Genomic DNA, 14,240 nt, shown 5'->3' with positions numbered 1-14,240 from the left:
TCTTTCAGACAGGTGCAGAGAATAAAGTGAGAATAGTGTAAAGTTTTAGTTTCATCCTTTTGCTTTTGATCTGTGTACTAATTCAACATTGCTGTTAATTCTTCTCTCTGCAGGGTGATGGTCTGCAGTTGGAGTATGAGATGACCCTGACAAATGGAAAATCCTTCTGGACAAGACACTTCTCTGCAGATGAGTTTGGTCAGTATCATCATTCTCATTTTTTTTTCTTGTGTTGTTTAGAAGGGTTAAAAACTGACAATGAGTCTGTGCCTTATACTGACCATATGATTTTTAAGCAAAAGTTATCTTCAGCAATTTCAATTGTCAAAAAGATCTGTAGATCCACATATATATATATATATATATATATATATATATATATATATATATACTGTGTACGCAGCAGAAAATATTCAAATTTCACATGTTTTAGTAAAACCTGAGCCTGGCTATCTTCCTACATTTCAAGCATTTCTACAAAGCAAGCTGGAAGTAGTATACAACACTTTTGTATACAATATTTGTAACTTGTTGTCCTGGCCTATGTACTAAGGAACCCTTATCCCCAATCCCAAAATGCTGCACATAAACAAAAAACGTGGCCGGGGGACTAAAAGTTAATAATCATTTCATCTTTTACAGCTTTATAGCCCCTCATAGGCTAGAGAAATCGGCCAATTTGCAATGGACTTGTGCATATAGCAATAATATGTAATTACATATGATAACAAAGTAATTCAAATGATAGGGGGGTAAAGGGGAATAAGAAGTTTATTAAGTTAAATAGGCATTTAAAAAGAATTGTATTTAAAAAGAAAAAGCTTTGTTTTTTATTTGTCAGGGTTTTTTCTTTGTTCATTTATTTGCAGATCAAATGAATCTGTAGGTGTATGAAACAGAAAGGATACAAAAGTAATCATGTTGCAATTTATTTTTCTCATATATGAAGTATGAGCAGTGTTTATATACACTGAACCAGATTAAACACTTTTGTTCTGACCTGTTTACATCAACACAATTTACAGACTTATTCATAACATTAAACACAAGTGAAGTCTCAGTTGGTGTAAATATATTCTAATGAAAACAGCGGAAGATAAAACACACTTACCTTACCCCCATTTCCTCCTTGATGATGGTAATGCCATCAACCTTCTTTTGAGATCCTGGGGAATACTGAGTAACCCAAATCTCATCAGAAGATGCACAGTGATGGGCATCATCTTGTGGATGATGACATTACCTCCTGAATTACAGATGTTGGGGTGAAAGGGAAGTATTTTATTAAGTGTCTAGCCCATTGGTTGTTTTCTTTCGTGCTGCATTTAGCATAGGGTGGGGGTAAGTGTCTCAGATCCCCGCAGGACCAGGGATTTGTGCCCTCTTCAGTGTCATCTTCCTTGCATTCCCTTGCTGCCAGCACCAGCTCTGCTCAGGGATCACAGTCCCTGCTAACTTCCTGGTTCAGGTCAGATGACTTCCTGTCAGCTGCCCCTTTGCCTCAAAGGAGGCAGTTCGGCAGACGCACTCCACCTGCTGGCAAACATGCGAACAGAACCTGAAGTGGTTCCTCTCCAGCACTCCCTCTGGTGGTGGGTTAGGAAGTCTGCAGGTCACATGGTCCTAAGGACGTGACTGGCAACAGGAAGTTATCTGAACAAGAAGTTCCTTTTGGCTCTGCTCCCAGGTTCCTGCTGTTTAAGTCTATGTATTCCGTTCCTGATTTACTCGTGTACCGACCCTGGCATGACCTCTGACTATTCCTGATCGCCGCCTACCCTGACCTTTGGCTTGTCTTACCACCCTCTGTCTCTCGCTCCGGCACCACGCTTTGTTCCTGCCTGTCAGTAGTCACCTGCCTTGGCGGGCACGGGAGCCGCAACCTGGCAGCAGCCCGCAGCACAACATCCTCACCTCTGGAGGCTCTGGAGAAGCACGAGCTGTTGCTTATACTCTGCGCCCCGTGCATGTCTTCACCTACCAGGCTGGTGACACGGAGGGTCCACCACTCTGCCCTGTGGTTCTGTGACAGTAAGTAAGTGGACCTTGCTTGTAGTACAGGTCTGCATTAATAAATGTAATAAAGCTACCAGTTAAGCCCCCATATATTTGATATTTTTACAATATATTTTTGTTTTTGGGTTTGGATTTGATATAAAGACTTAGCGCCGGTGCAGAATGACTTTGGCTCCGTGTTAGCTGAACGGGCACCAGACTAGTGATCCATTCATGTGTGTCCCAGGAAGGTCTGTCTCCCATCATTTAGGAATAGTGACAGACAGAGCCCAGTGCAGCGAGCCAAACCAAACAGCAACATGCATAGTTATAGAGCTGAAACAGCCAGATCATTTCATGCTGTGTAACTCAGATAGCTCTCTGTGCAGGAAGATCATCGTAGTGGAAAGAGAACTCTGTGTTTGTTTTTATTACTCCGGTGGTGGCCGGGAAGTTTCCCGAGCTCTCTGATGGAGTGCCATTCATCTCAAAAAAGCCAAATATGATCCTATTTGGATATGGAAAGGATAAAAACCAAAGTGCCTGGAGGAGTCTAGGGATAAAATACAAAGCTGAAGTGCTATGGGTTGCCTACATGGGGCACAGAATCGTGGGTGTATTGTGTGGTTTATACCAGTGCACTCTGCAAGAAGTGAGTGGCCACCGGACTTTGCTGCAAAGATTTCACCAGGCACCACCATATTTACACGGTCCACTTCGGGGTTCAGGATCCTCGGCTGCCTTAATTTTGATTCAATGTAAATTTAATCCAACCAGAAAGGTATGCCAGGTTACCCCCCATTTCATAGAAGATTGGGATAGGTATATTTTATACCTATCCCAGAAAGGACATTGTCTGTCTGTTCTTCAAAAAAACAAGCTGTCTGATTTATTAAATTAATTTAATTTTTTAAAGCAAGGAAGAGAAGAATATTTTCCCATCTTCAATGAACCCAGCAAAAAATGAACCCCCTTACTTTGCGCCTGCATCAGCAGTTTTTGGTTAGATTTCAGAACCTCTCCTCTCTTTTTACAGGTCTATAGGAAGGCAGTGTGGTGGCTTGGTGACTAGTACTTTGGCCCTGCAGCACCTGGGGTCCCAGTTTTGAAATTTGCACAGTGTGTTGTCTGCCTTTATGTTACCACTTTGTCTGTAGATTATCAACTTGCAGCGTCACCAGCTTACCTTTAGCTGTGAAGTTTTCACCTTTCTCGGCATCCCCTGCACAGACACTGTGCACAGCTAAAGGGGGTTTTGCTGCAGCCAATGAGCATAATAATTCCTGGATTCAATGCTATCCTGCTATTGGCTGCTAATTCTTTTCTAATCTCCCTAGTTCCAAGTTTAGGAATGCTGGATCCTCAGCTTGTTTCTGCTATTTTACCAATGTGTTCTGTTAATTTGGATTTTGACCTTGACTTTGCCTGTGATCACTGCCTGCCCTGACTTCAGCCTGCCACATGACCTTACCTTGTTTGCCGCCTGCCCTGACCTCAGCTGGCTACACAGCCTTACCTTACCTGCCCTGACCTGCCGTTCCTACACTGAGGAGAGCCTGGGGGCCACTGGTGCAAATTGCTGGCCAATGATGTGTAGGAATGATCAGAAGATAAGGTGCAAGGAAAAAAGTAATGCACCTTACCCAACATCTTATGATTATTCCTACGCATCCTTGGCTAGCAATTTGCAGGCTCAAGAAATCCCCTGAAGAAGCTCTTTTGAGGAAAACGCGTCGGGTACAAGATCCTTATTGTAATTATATGTATAACCCCATGTGCTTTCCCTAACATGAGTAGGATATACACCAAGCTAGTATAGGAATATAGTGTATAGCCAGGACACTAGCATAGTAGATCTATGTTAAGCCTAGGACAGTTTTCTATGTTATTAAAAAATATTTGTGTTTTGCTAATTATATTGCCTAAATAGCCTATCTTTTTCCTCTTCTTAACTTATACATCATATGATTCAAGGGTGAGGCAAATCACACACAGTTTCTTTTCTAATAAGCAATCCTAGGGGTAAACAAAACATATTACGCACTAGGGTCACTGGCTCATCATTTGTGGGGTGCGCTGGTAAAGACCAAAAGTCACTTAGATTCCACAGATTGTATTACTAGATTGTAAGCTCTTCGGGGCAGGGTACTCTCCTCCTGTGTCACTCCCTGTATACTGTCATTTGCAACCCCTATTTAATGTACAGCGCTGCCTAATATGTTGGCGCTTTATAAAACCTGTTTAATAATAATAACATCTCAGGTAATCCCATGTCACTCACCAGGAGGGCATCCCGTAACACTTTATTATTTTTAAACTTTGTATTTTCTCCCTGTCTTTGCATTGACTTCTCTTTGGCACTTTGGTTTCCTTCCACAAACCAAAACCATACTGGATAGAGTAATTGTCTTTCCCCAAAAAATAGCCTTAAAATGTGTTAAAGGCATTAATTCCTGAGGGACAGTTGATGACATAACTAGGACTTAAAAAAAACGTTGTTGAATATGTTGGTGGTTTATAAATACATAATAATAAGAACACAAAAGGAATTGAATTTCAAAGGCAAGCTGACCTATACAGATCAAAACGTATTGACACAGACCTTCGTGTTTATATATTAGTGCAACACTGATCAAGGAGAGATGTGTATGGTATTTTGTATTCTCTTCCCCTCTTTTGAACTGTGGCAGTCGCAGTGAATTGATGTATGCGGGATGTGTGCTGTTTAGGATCCGGGTGACACTGTGCACACCTCTTATTGAGTTTGCACATCAGGTACTTTGCAAGCAATATGGATTCTTATATGAGGATATAACGGATCTAGCCAGAAATTGTGACATCTGGTTAAAAAGAACTCAAAACGGTCGCTTCAGGTGAGGAGCCTGTCTCCTACCACCATTCCGCTCAAATCTCTAAGTGTGTCGTCGTCATTAAAGTTCTTTGTGAAGGGAGTTGTAACATGCCTTTGGATTGAAATTGATTATTCTATAAATGTCTGTATCCCTCCTGAAGAAGTGGAATTATCCACGAAACGGGTGGAGGACACCCACATACGTATGAGGTAGATGAGTGATACCGAAAGTTTTTATTTTAATTTATTTTGTATTTTAAATATTTGTTTGTATTAAAGTTGTTTTTAATCTTTAGAAAAAGGCTTAAAGTGGAGTGAATCAATTTGAAAATGATTGTGAAAATTAATGTATAAATTATTATTATTTTTAAACAGGATTTTTATAGCGCCAACATATTATGCAGCGCTCTACATTAAATAGGGGTTGCAAATGACAGACTAATACAGACGATGATACAGGAGGAGAGGACCCTGCCCCAAAGAGCTTACAATCTAGTAGGATAAATCTGTATGTGCCGTAAAAGTCCCATTTCCCTCAAGAATCTTTCAAAAAATTTGCCAATGTGGGGATGTGGCACGATGTTCTTTTTCGTTCTATGGGTACTTCTTTACTCAAGGCTGATGATTGACTGGGCTGCTAAAGTAGGGTAAAGCTATTAATAATACAGCCTTTAATTGTCCTTCCTGTGCTCCTTACAGAACATTTTTTTATGTGATTGAATAATTGATTGTTGTTCCTAAATTATTCTGAAATTTTAATATTCCAGACCCAGTGTTATAATACTTCTCTGTCTTTATCATGCAGGAATCCTGGAGACGGATATCACCTTCCTCCTCATCTTCATCCTCATCCTTATGCTGTCCTGTTATTTTGGCTGTGAGTATACTGGGTGGGTGAATGGCGTGATTAAAAAACATTTATGGAAAAAAAGTGAAAGGACACATTTAAAATATATATGCACAGGTTGAGGGACAGGGTCTCTTTGGGCTCTTTTTATAAAATCTGATGTTCCTTAAAAAAAATTCCCTGGTGGGAATCTCCAAAGTTTTTGGCAGTAGTTGATTCCCACCAGGGAATGTTAGATTCCCTGTTATAAAAAAAAGGAGCTATTTACATGATCTACTTATCAACAGATTGTCTTTGTAGATATGTCACCAGATCTGGATGTTCATGCAGACCAAAATTCTACCAAAAGGCATCCATCACCAATACGAATAGGCTTTTCAGTTACCAGTTGGAGCACATTGTGGCCTTGGGTGCTAAGAACCATGACCCAGTCCATATAGCCTAGGGACCATAACCCATATGCTATGTTCTTTACATGTTTGTCAATTTCCTATGTTATACCAAAACATGTGCAGGGTATTTCCTAAAACAATGTACCAAAGAAAAGGCTTTGGGTTGGCTTGGCTCTTAGTTGGGGCCCCTAGGCATTGTAAAGTTAAAACTCTCATTTTCAGTTCCTGATCATTCCTACGGGTGGGTACATTGTTGGATCAGAACTTACAGTCTGCAGTGGTTCTGGACATTTGCCGCAGCATTCATTTAACATTTAGACTTTTCAGTTTCCAAAAAGTTGAGCCCAAATACAGATCTGAGATATTCAACTATTTTACTTCTCTATCACCGAATGTTCTCCATTCATAAGAAAACCAATATCCATTTTCAGATCCTCCATATAAAACCCCAACTTCCTCTTTGAGCCTCCGTCTTCCCTATAAGCTTGAATGATTTAGAAAAACAAATACTTGAAGACTAGAGGGATGTTATTGCAGCTTGTTTGGAGTTTATTCTGTAAATCCCGAGGTTGTCTTACCAGTAGAGCACTTGTGATCCAGATTTATATCTTTCATGTTATCGATGCACTTAGATCTGTTTCCTATTTACATGTAAATGAAGGGAAAGGTCCATCCAGTGCCGGCTCTCTGCAGGTATAATTCTTACATTATTTTTTCTTTTCCTGCCATAAGCCGCACATGTTTTGCAGCTTCTGTCAATGAATCAAACATGGAGTGCCTTATTATCTTTAGAAGCCAACCCGTGCAGAGCAAAGACACTTTAAAGCAGAACTAAACCCTAAAAATGAAAATTGCGAGCAGGCAGGTTGTTTGTCCTGCTTGCAATAAACTGAACCTATACGCCTGTATGCAATTTTTTTTGGGTGCTTGCTTTTTCCAGTTTCGGCATTTTTGGCCATCTTGATTGGCCAGGCTGCTATGATGAAATTCATTCCCGGTAGCCAGGCTCGAAAAAAATGATCAGGCAGGTTCGTTTGTTTTATTACAATAGGGATATTGCTTGTCCCTTATGCAATAATAATTCTGCCTGCTTGCAGTTTTTATAGTTTATGTATACAGTTCTGCTTTTATTAGGTTTTCCACAGCTTTTTATACTTGCCTCCCATTTCTGATCCATTTGTGGAAAAAAGAGGATACATTTGTTATAGAAGACCAGATGACACAAGCTATGAATGTGCTAAATTATTGTGGCCTATGGTAATCACGATCAGAAATCTATTTTGTGGTCTCCAGGTATCATTTAGGGGATAACTAAACAAGCAAGCAGGTGGCCACTATTTCCTATGGAGGAGGGCACAGTGGGGTGTTTCTGCTTATACTCCTCTTTCCACAGAACTGAACAGTGCTCATTCGTTTTACAGTCAGTGGAAACTAGTCATGAAAAATGGTCTACTGTTACAACTCATAATGAATCATTCCATTTGATTATTTTAAAGAATCAATTCTTTATTTCTAAATTTTGATGATTAAGGCTGCAAAGTAATGTGCACTTAGTTTTTTTTTTGCTTGTGATGTCCATCTAATGCAGCTTCTTGTGATGGAGTGGCAACAATACTGCACTGCTCCTGAATTCAGAGCAGAGTTGCCACTGTTCCTGCTTTCACTAAATTGGAATGGGATGAGGGGGGTGGATATCAGTTCTGTGACTGCCCAATCACAAACTGTTAGCTAGTCAATCCACACCTAGCCACACCCAGTACCACCCAATGGTTTCTGGATTGGCAGCCCTGAAACCCTCCCACTGATATCTGTAGTTTCTGGGAGGGGGAGTGTGTGAGACACAAATGATGGAGGATTTGGTTTAGGTAGGGAAGGTAAAGGAAGTTTTTTTTTACTTTGCTTGTTTCTTTTACTGATGCTTGTAAATTATCGTATGTTACCCGGACTTGGGACTTCATACTGTCATACAGAAACCTTTAGTATTTTAATTTTGCAGAATAGATGCTGGTATTATAAAGCAAGAACAAGAAAAGATCAATGCTTTGTCTGCAGTAAATAATTAGCAGAAGAGCTGTGCCAGCTTCTAACAAACATCCTGCAGTGGAATAGTGTGAAATAGTGTGGGAGGGAAAAAATATAAATTGCTAAAAATGTTGTCACTGCAAACAGTCTTGCAACGCCAAGGAATGCATGTTACTCATATTGGGAAAAAGTTAGGTGAAAAAATGTATCACTAGACCCCCTCTGTGTGATAGTAATTTCAATCTTATTGAAAGCAGGTGAATACTGCCACCTTCTGGCCATAGCAGTCACCTATGGTTCAATTTATTTAGTTAGATACAGTTACATAAAATAAAAAATATTAAATAAAACTAATTTAAAAATTTATAGAAAAAGAACATATTTTATTAAACACAAAATAAACACAATATCCAAAAAATGTATTTTTCTCATTTTTGGACCAGATATACTTCGAGGAAGACAACTTCTGCACACTACGTACAAGATGTTTATGGCAGCAGCTGGAGTGGAGGGTGAGTTGTGTGCAGAGGGTATCAGGGTTCAGGGTCTCCAGTTTTATGGGGTAACAAATCCCAGCGTTTCTGGGTTTTGGTCTACCTTTTGGAACTGGATTCCTTTATGTACAGCTCACTTAAAGTCCTTGCACAGCATTTCGATTGGGTCGATGTCTGGACTCTGATTAAGCTGTTGCAGTACCTTTTTATTCAAGCAATCTTTGTAGATTTACTGGTGTGCATGGGATCATCATCCTAGCCAATTTTTACCAAACTTTGACTATCGCACATATGACCTTAAATTTGAATCTGCTTATACTTTGATTTACAAAGGAGTTTATGATCCACACAGTGGGCCTGATTTATTTAAACTAATCAAGACTGGAGAAAATAGGTTATCAAGAGTGAACTTGGGTAACCTAGCAAAAATGGAATGGTCCAGGATTGAAAACAGTTTCCATCAGCAAATGATGTTTCCGAAATTCATTCCAGGTTTGCTGGATCACCCAGGCTCTCCTATGAGAGCTTTAATAAATCATGCCCAATGACTGCAATGTACCCAGGTCCTGTGGCTGCAATAGAAGCCCAAATCATCACCATCCCACCACTGTGCTTCACAGTTGGTAAAAGGTGTTTCTGCTGATATGCTGTATTTGGTTTTGGCTGAAGGTGATGCTGACTGTACTTACGCATGTATATGCAGTAATAAGAGGTAATGCGGTTTCTTTTTTATAACAGATCATTTGATTACAGTAGGCAGACACTGACCCCTCCCTCCTACATAGCAGTCTATTGGGGACACAGGCTTATCTTACAGAAAAGAACCATAATTGCTAACATCTTTTTTATTGGGTTTCTTTTTATAAACATTTTTTAAGTGAAGTTTATGCAAAATTGGCTTTTACCATAGAACCCTCTTCATTCTACTACCTTGTGTTTCGTGATCTTATTGCCTATAATTCCTCTTGTTCTATACTTTTGCTCTTACATTCCACCTTATGCGTTCGGGGGAAAATATCAGACTAAAAGCCGAACTTCAGGCAAATTAATCTACATTTGCAATTCATATGCGTACGTTTTTTTTACAAATTTGTATTTCCACAGACATCCACCACATTGCACTGCCAGGCAGGTGACACATTTTCCCTGAATTAGGAATGCCGCGTTCTGTGTCACCGTTCCTCCTCCAGCTTGCTCCCTGGACTGCGATTACACATCACGGTCCAGCTAGGGAGATCTGAATGTTGTACAGTGTAAATCACAAGACTGGAAATCAGAATTATAAAGATTCATCCATTATTGTCACCATGCAAAGTATAACATCCTCTGTCTCTCCTAGTCCTCAGCCTGGTGTTCTTCTGCATATATTGGGGTCAGTACGCACAGGATGGAGTTGGCAGTCCCAGCATCAAAGTACTAGGTCAGTGCAAAAGCTTGGATATAGGTATGTGGGTGAGATTGTGTATTTTACATATATATTGAATTTAATTTTTACCTCTCCCCCCAGCCAAGCTGCTTTTCTCTGCCAGTTTCCTCATCTTTCTGCTCATGCTGATACTGCTCGGAAAAGGATTCACCGTGACAAGGTATACAGAGCGCCGGTCGCCATGAGGTTTTATAATGACGGGTGTCAGTGCCGCCAAATTTTACTAGTCTCAAAATGCTGAAAACTGCAAAGCATAGCCCAATGTATGGTAGGGCAATGGGATAGCACGATGCGTATATAGCACTTATAGATGTTTTGGGTTTCAGTGTTCCCCCCAGAAGTTGGGTGGAAAGAAGCTGTAGGCAGGTAATGCCCCTTTATCGTGACCCAACTAAAAACAGCCAGGTGGTTACCGAAAAGTGCCGGGTGGTGTGCCCAGCTAAAAGGGGCTGGAGGGAACACTGGATTGTCAGGCACGGGTTCTTGAAGTTTGCACTGTTAGATTTGTCCATAGTTTTTATGTTGGTAGTTAGACCAGTCCCCATTACTATTCCTAGTGTTCATTCAGTGAATCTTTAGAAAACCATCGGAAACTATTCTAAAATCTGGCATAATGATTAAAAAAAAACAAAATTCATTATATTTCCTGTCTTTTAAAGTTTTCATTAGTAAGGTAGTAAGTTCAGTAGTAAATCTGATCAAGCTACTTGGTTAATAGAATGGACCATAAATTGATTCCTAATTTAACAATTCAGTCAACCAAATGTGATGAATTTTGAGTGAAAGTTTGATAAAACCTTGATCAGTCCGGGTGCATAAATTTTAATTCAGATAGTTTTTTGACACCTCCTGATTGAATGCAATTAATTTAGAGATCAATTGAGTAAAAAAAAAAAAAAAAGCAATTGATTTGCATCTCAATAAATAATCAATAATAAAAAGGTTACAGAATATATATAAAATCAATAATAAAGAATCAACTGGTCATCGATTGACATTTATACAAAATAAAATCAATCGAATTAAAAATCAATTTATGTCCACATTTAAAATGTGATTTCTTTTTTTTTTTAATTTCTGTGATTTTTTTTACACATCTATCAATTTGGGAAAAGTGTATTTTACTTCTGATTATTATGTGATATCTGCACTACACATCACTGCAGGAAGAATAGTGCAGGAATGTTTTTTCTTCACCCCACTGCAATGCAGGTCAGTGATCTAAACACGGACAGTTTACACAAACAGATCTGTGTGAAGTCTTTCTGCATTCCATAACAAAAAAAAAACAATGTGGGAAATGCATAGCTGTGAATGAATCTGTTTGCCAATAATATAAGATATATGAAAGAATTCAGATAGCAAAGTGCAGTCTGTTACTACCAATGGTGGATAAAGCCAACAGTGGGCCCCTGTGCAGAACTGGCTTGGGGTCCATCTGCAGAACTGATTTGGGACCCCTGTGCTAGCCTATTGGCCGAGGAGGGACCTTTGTGCAGCAGCTCCTCCCCATGTCTACCTCAGTTGCAAATAATATTATATTATAATATTTTATATTATATTATATTATTATATATGCCAATCCTAACCTCCCACCACTAACCTCTCAGGTACATTTTTCCCCCCTTTCCTTGTAAATAGATACACTCCCAGCTTAAACTCCATCCAGATCCTCTGACAGTGCCTTTGCCATGTGCAGGGGACTTCTTATCCAGCTCTGCAGATGTCCTGCGCTCTCCAGTCCCCAATGGTCCCCTTGCCTGAAGGCCCCCTTTTGGGTTCTGAATAGACCCCATAGCTTCTCAGTCAATATGAAATATCCATATCACACAAGCTGTGATGTGAACACCAGAAAGAACCTTCTTCTGGAAGAGAGAAGACTCGGGACTGGATCGTCACATGACCACCGCTTCAGATAAGTAAAAAGGGCCAGGGCCGAGGATAAGTATTTTCCTTGACATCAGCTATAACCATTAGGTGAAACTTGATTGGCTGCTGCTGCAAATTTTTGTTTGTTGCACTGCTCCATAATTAGCTATGAGTGGTCTTCTGTATAATTTCCAACAATAGCATCCAAATACAACTACTCACTTTTCTCTTGCTGCAGAAGATTAGAACAGAAAAGGGCCAAAACAGGGAGGAAATACAAACTGATACTTTATATATGTGTTGTAAGAATGTAGTACTTTACCCCAAGCCTGCTTCTGTGTGTTCATTGTGAACAGTAGTGGCCTAAAATAACAAAACATTAAAGGTTTTAGGGCATTGGCAAGCATACAGATATAGTGGTTTATTAGCCAATGTTATTCTCAATTAGTCCACTAGTTGGTGCTATATTAATTTTAACTTACGATGAATTCATCTTACATTTTTGAAAATTAAAATAAAGCACCACCTAGTGGAAATATGAAAAATGACAGCCACTGTTAAACCACTGATGTATGTTCACCCATTATTACCTTTCAAATACATTTTCTCATCTCTATTCACTTTTAATCATATTTGACCATCTTGGTTCACACAGAATAATAAAACATGCTATTTCATTAAATGAACAAAAGTGCATGTGTTATTGTGCATTAGGGGAGGGTGGTTAGGTGTTAGTCCTGTTAAAGGTGCAGCTGCCCTTAAAATAAAGACATGTTGGGTCGATTTTACTTTAAAAATTGTAAAATGTAAAGTTTATACTTTAAGTAAATACCTTTCCATTTTCTTTTAGACTGTCTCTCTCTGATTGAAACTTCAGCTTCTAAAGAGAGCAAAAAATTAGAATACAAAATATTAATATGCAAAAACTCAATGTCACCAGATGAAAAAAATATATGTTTATTTGGAAGAATGGTATGTTTTAGTCCTGAATAATAAAAAAAAAAGTGTGCAGGTTGTGAGTTTCACTATTGGATGCATTTCTGGAACTTGTTCTTTTAAAAAAAAGTAATCAGTGGCCGTGCTGATATTTCTTTCTAGAAAGGCTTATGTTAGGAGGATCAGAATGCAGTTACCTGCTGTCCATGCATCACCAGTCTGTTCCGTATTTTACCATATCACTTTCTCTGATATTTTGCAGGGGTCGAATCAGCCATCTTGGCTCCATAAAGCTGTCAGTATACATGACTCTGTACACGGTTACACACACGGTGCTCTTCATACATGAAGCTCAGGTAAGAATTTCTACAGCCCAACCAAAAAAAAAACACAACTAAATTACCAGATGTATTTTTCTACTGCAGTTAAGCAACATTATTAGGTCAACTCTCTTTCAGCTGTCTCTCTCTAATTGAAACCTTGCGTGGTTGAGGCTTAAGTTACATTACAAGATTTTCATATACAATACTTTCCCCTCACCAGCTTAAACATATTTACATTTAGTCTTGTAATTAGACAGTGAAAGAGCAGTAATAGACCAATAAAGTCATCTCTCTCCTCCTAGTAGCCCATATGAATGCAGGTCACCTGATTATCCCAGTGACTGAAACAAAGTTAAATTTAAATATTTAAGATAAATTAGGTGTAAAGGTATAAACAGTTTTCATAATAAGTCATTCAACAAAAAGGCTTGTATTAATATTTTGTGCAAATTGAGATGGGTGAAAAGTTAAAAGTATTGGGACATGGTGAATGTACAGTTACGTTGATTTATTAGCGGATGCTTTTCTCAATTTGCCCAGTAGTTGGTGCTGTGATAATTTTAATTTACAAATGCACTTTGTAAGTTAAAATGAAAACAGTACCAGCTAGTGGATAAACTGAGAATAACTTCGACATTTAAATTGCTGTATTTGTACATTTGCCCATAACTATTATTATTATTATTATATAGTATTTATATAGCGCCATCATATTACGCAGCACTGTACAAAGTCCATAGTTGTGTCACTAACTGTCCCTCAAAGGAGCTCACAATCTAATATCTAATTATTGAGTTCTTTATAAATATACCCCATACTGATTTTTAAATAGTACATAGCTATGTGTTATGATTTTTATTAAATGTATGCCTAGACCTAGGATTTAAAGAGACTCTTTCACAACTAAAACCTGTTACAGTTTTAGAAGTAGCAGTGCCCTGATAGAGACAGAGGGTGAAGTTTGTACATGGGCCATCAACTTTTATAAGTCTGGCACAAACCACACCCCTTTTTTCTTTTACTGCTGCACTTATACTTTTCACAGTCCTTGGGGGAGGTCCCTAGTAAATGTAACTCATGATTGG

At 38.9% G+C, this 14,240-nt stretch overlaps 1 protein-coding gene across 1 annotated transcript in view; it reads left to right on the top strand.

Moving 5' to 3' along the window:
* TMEM145 (transmembrane protein 145) overlaps positions 1 to 14,240 on the top strand; it is a 55,461-nt gene that overhangs the window by 28,783 nt on the left and 12,438 nt on the right. Inside the window, exons 6-11 of the mRNA XM_072425607.1 lie at positions 114 to 198; positions 5,652 to 5,723; positions 8,551 to 8,619; positions 9,941 to 10,021; positions 10,109 to 10,187; positions 13,095 to 13,188. Of these exons, the coding sequence (XP_072281708.1) occupies positions 114 to 198; positions 5,652 to 5,723; positions 8,551 to 8,619; positions 9,941 to 10,021; positions 10,109 to 10,187; positions 13,095 to 13,188 (480 nt within the window). The remainder of the gene's footprint in view (positions 1 to 113; positions 199 to 5,651; positions 5,724 to 8,550; positions 8,620 to 9,940; positions 10,022 to 10,108; positions 10,188 to 13,094; positions 13,189 to 14,240) is intronic.

The sequence above is a fragment of the Pyxicephalus adspersus genome, chromosome 11 (genome assembly GCF_032062135.1).
Source record: "Pyxicephalus adspersus chromosome 11, UCB_Pads_2.0, whole genome shotgun sequence".
NCBI classification, from domain to species: domain Eukaryota; kingdom Metazoa; phylum Chordata; class Amphibia; order Anura; family Pyxicephalidae; genus Pyxicephalus; species Pyxicephalus adspersus.
Note: the sequence above shows the minus strand (reverse complement) of the source record. Positions and strands in the feature narration are given on the sequence as shown.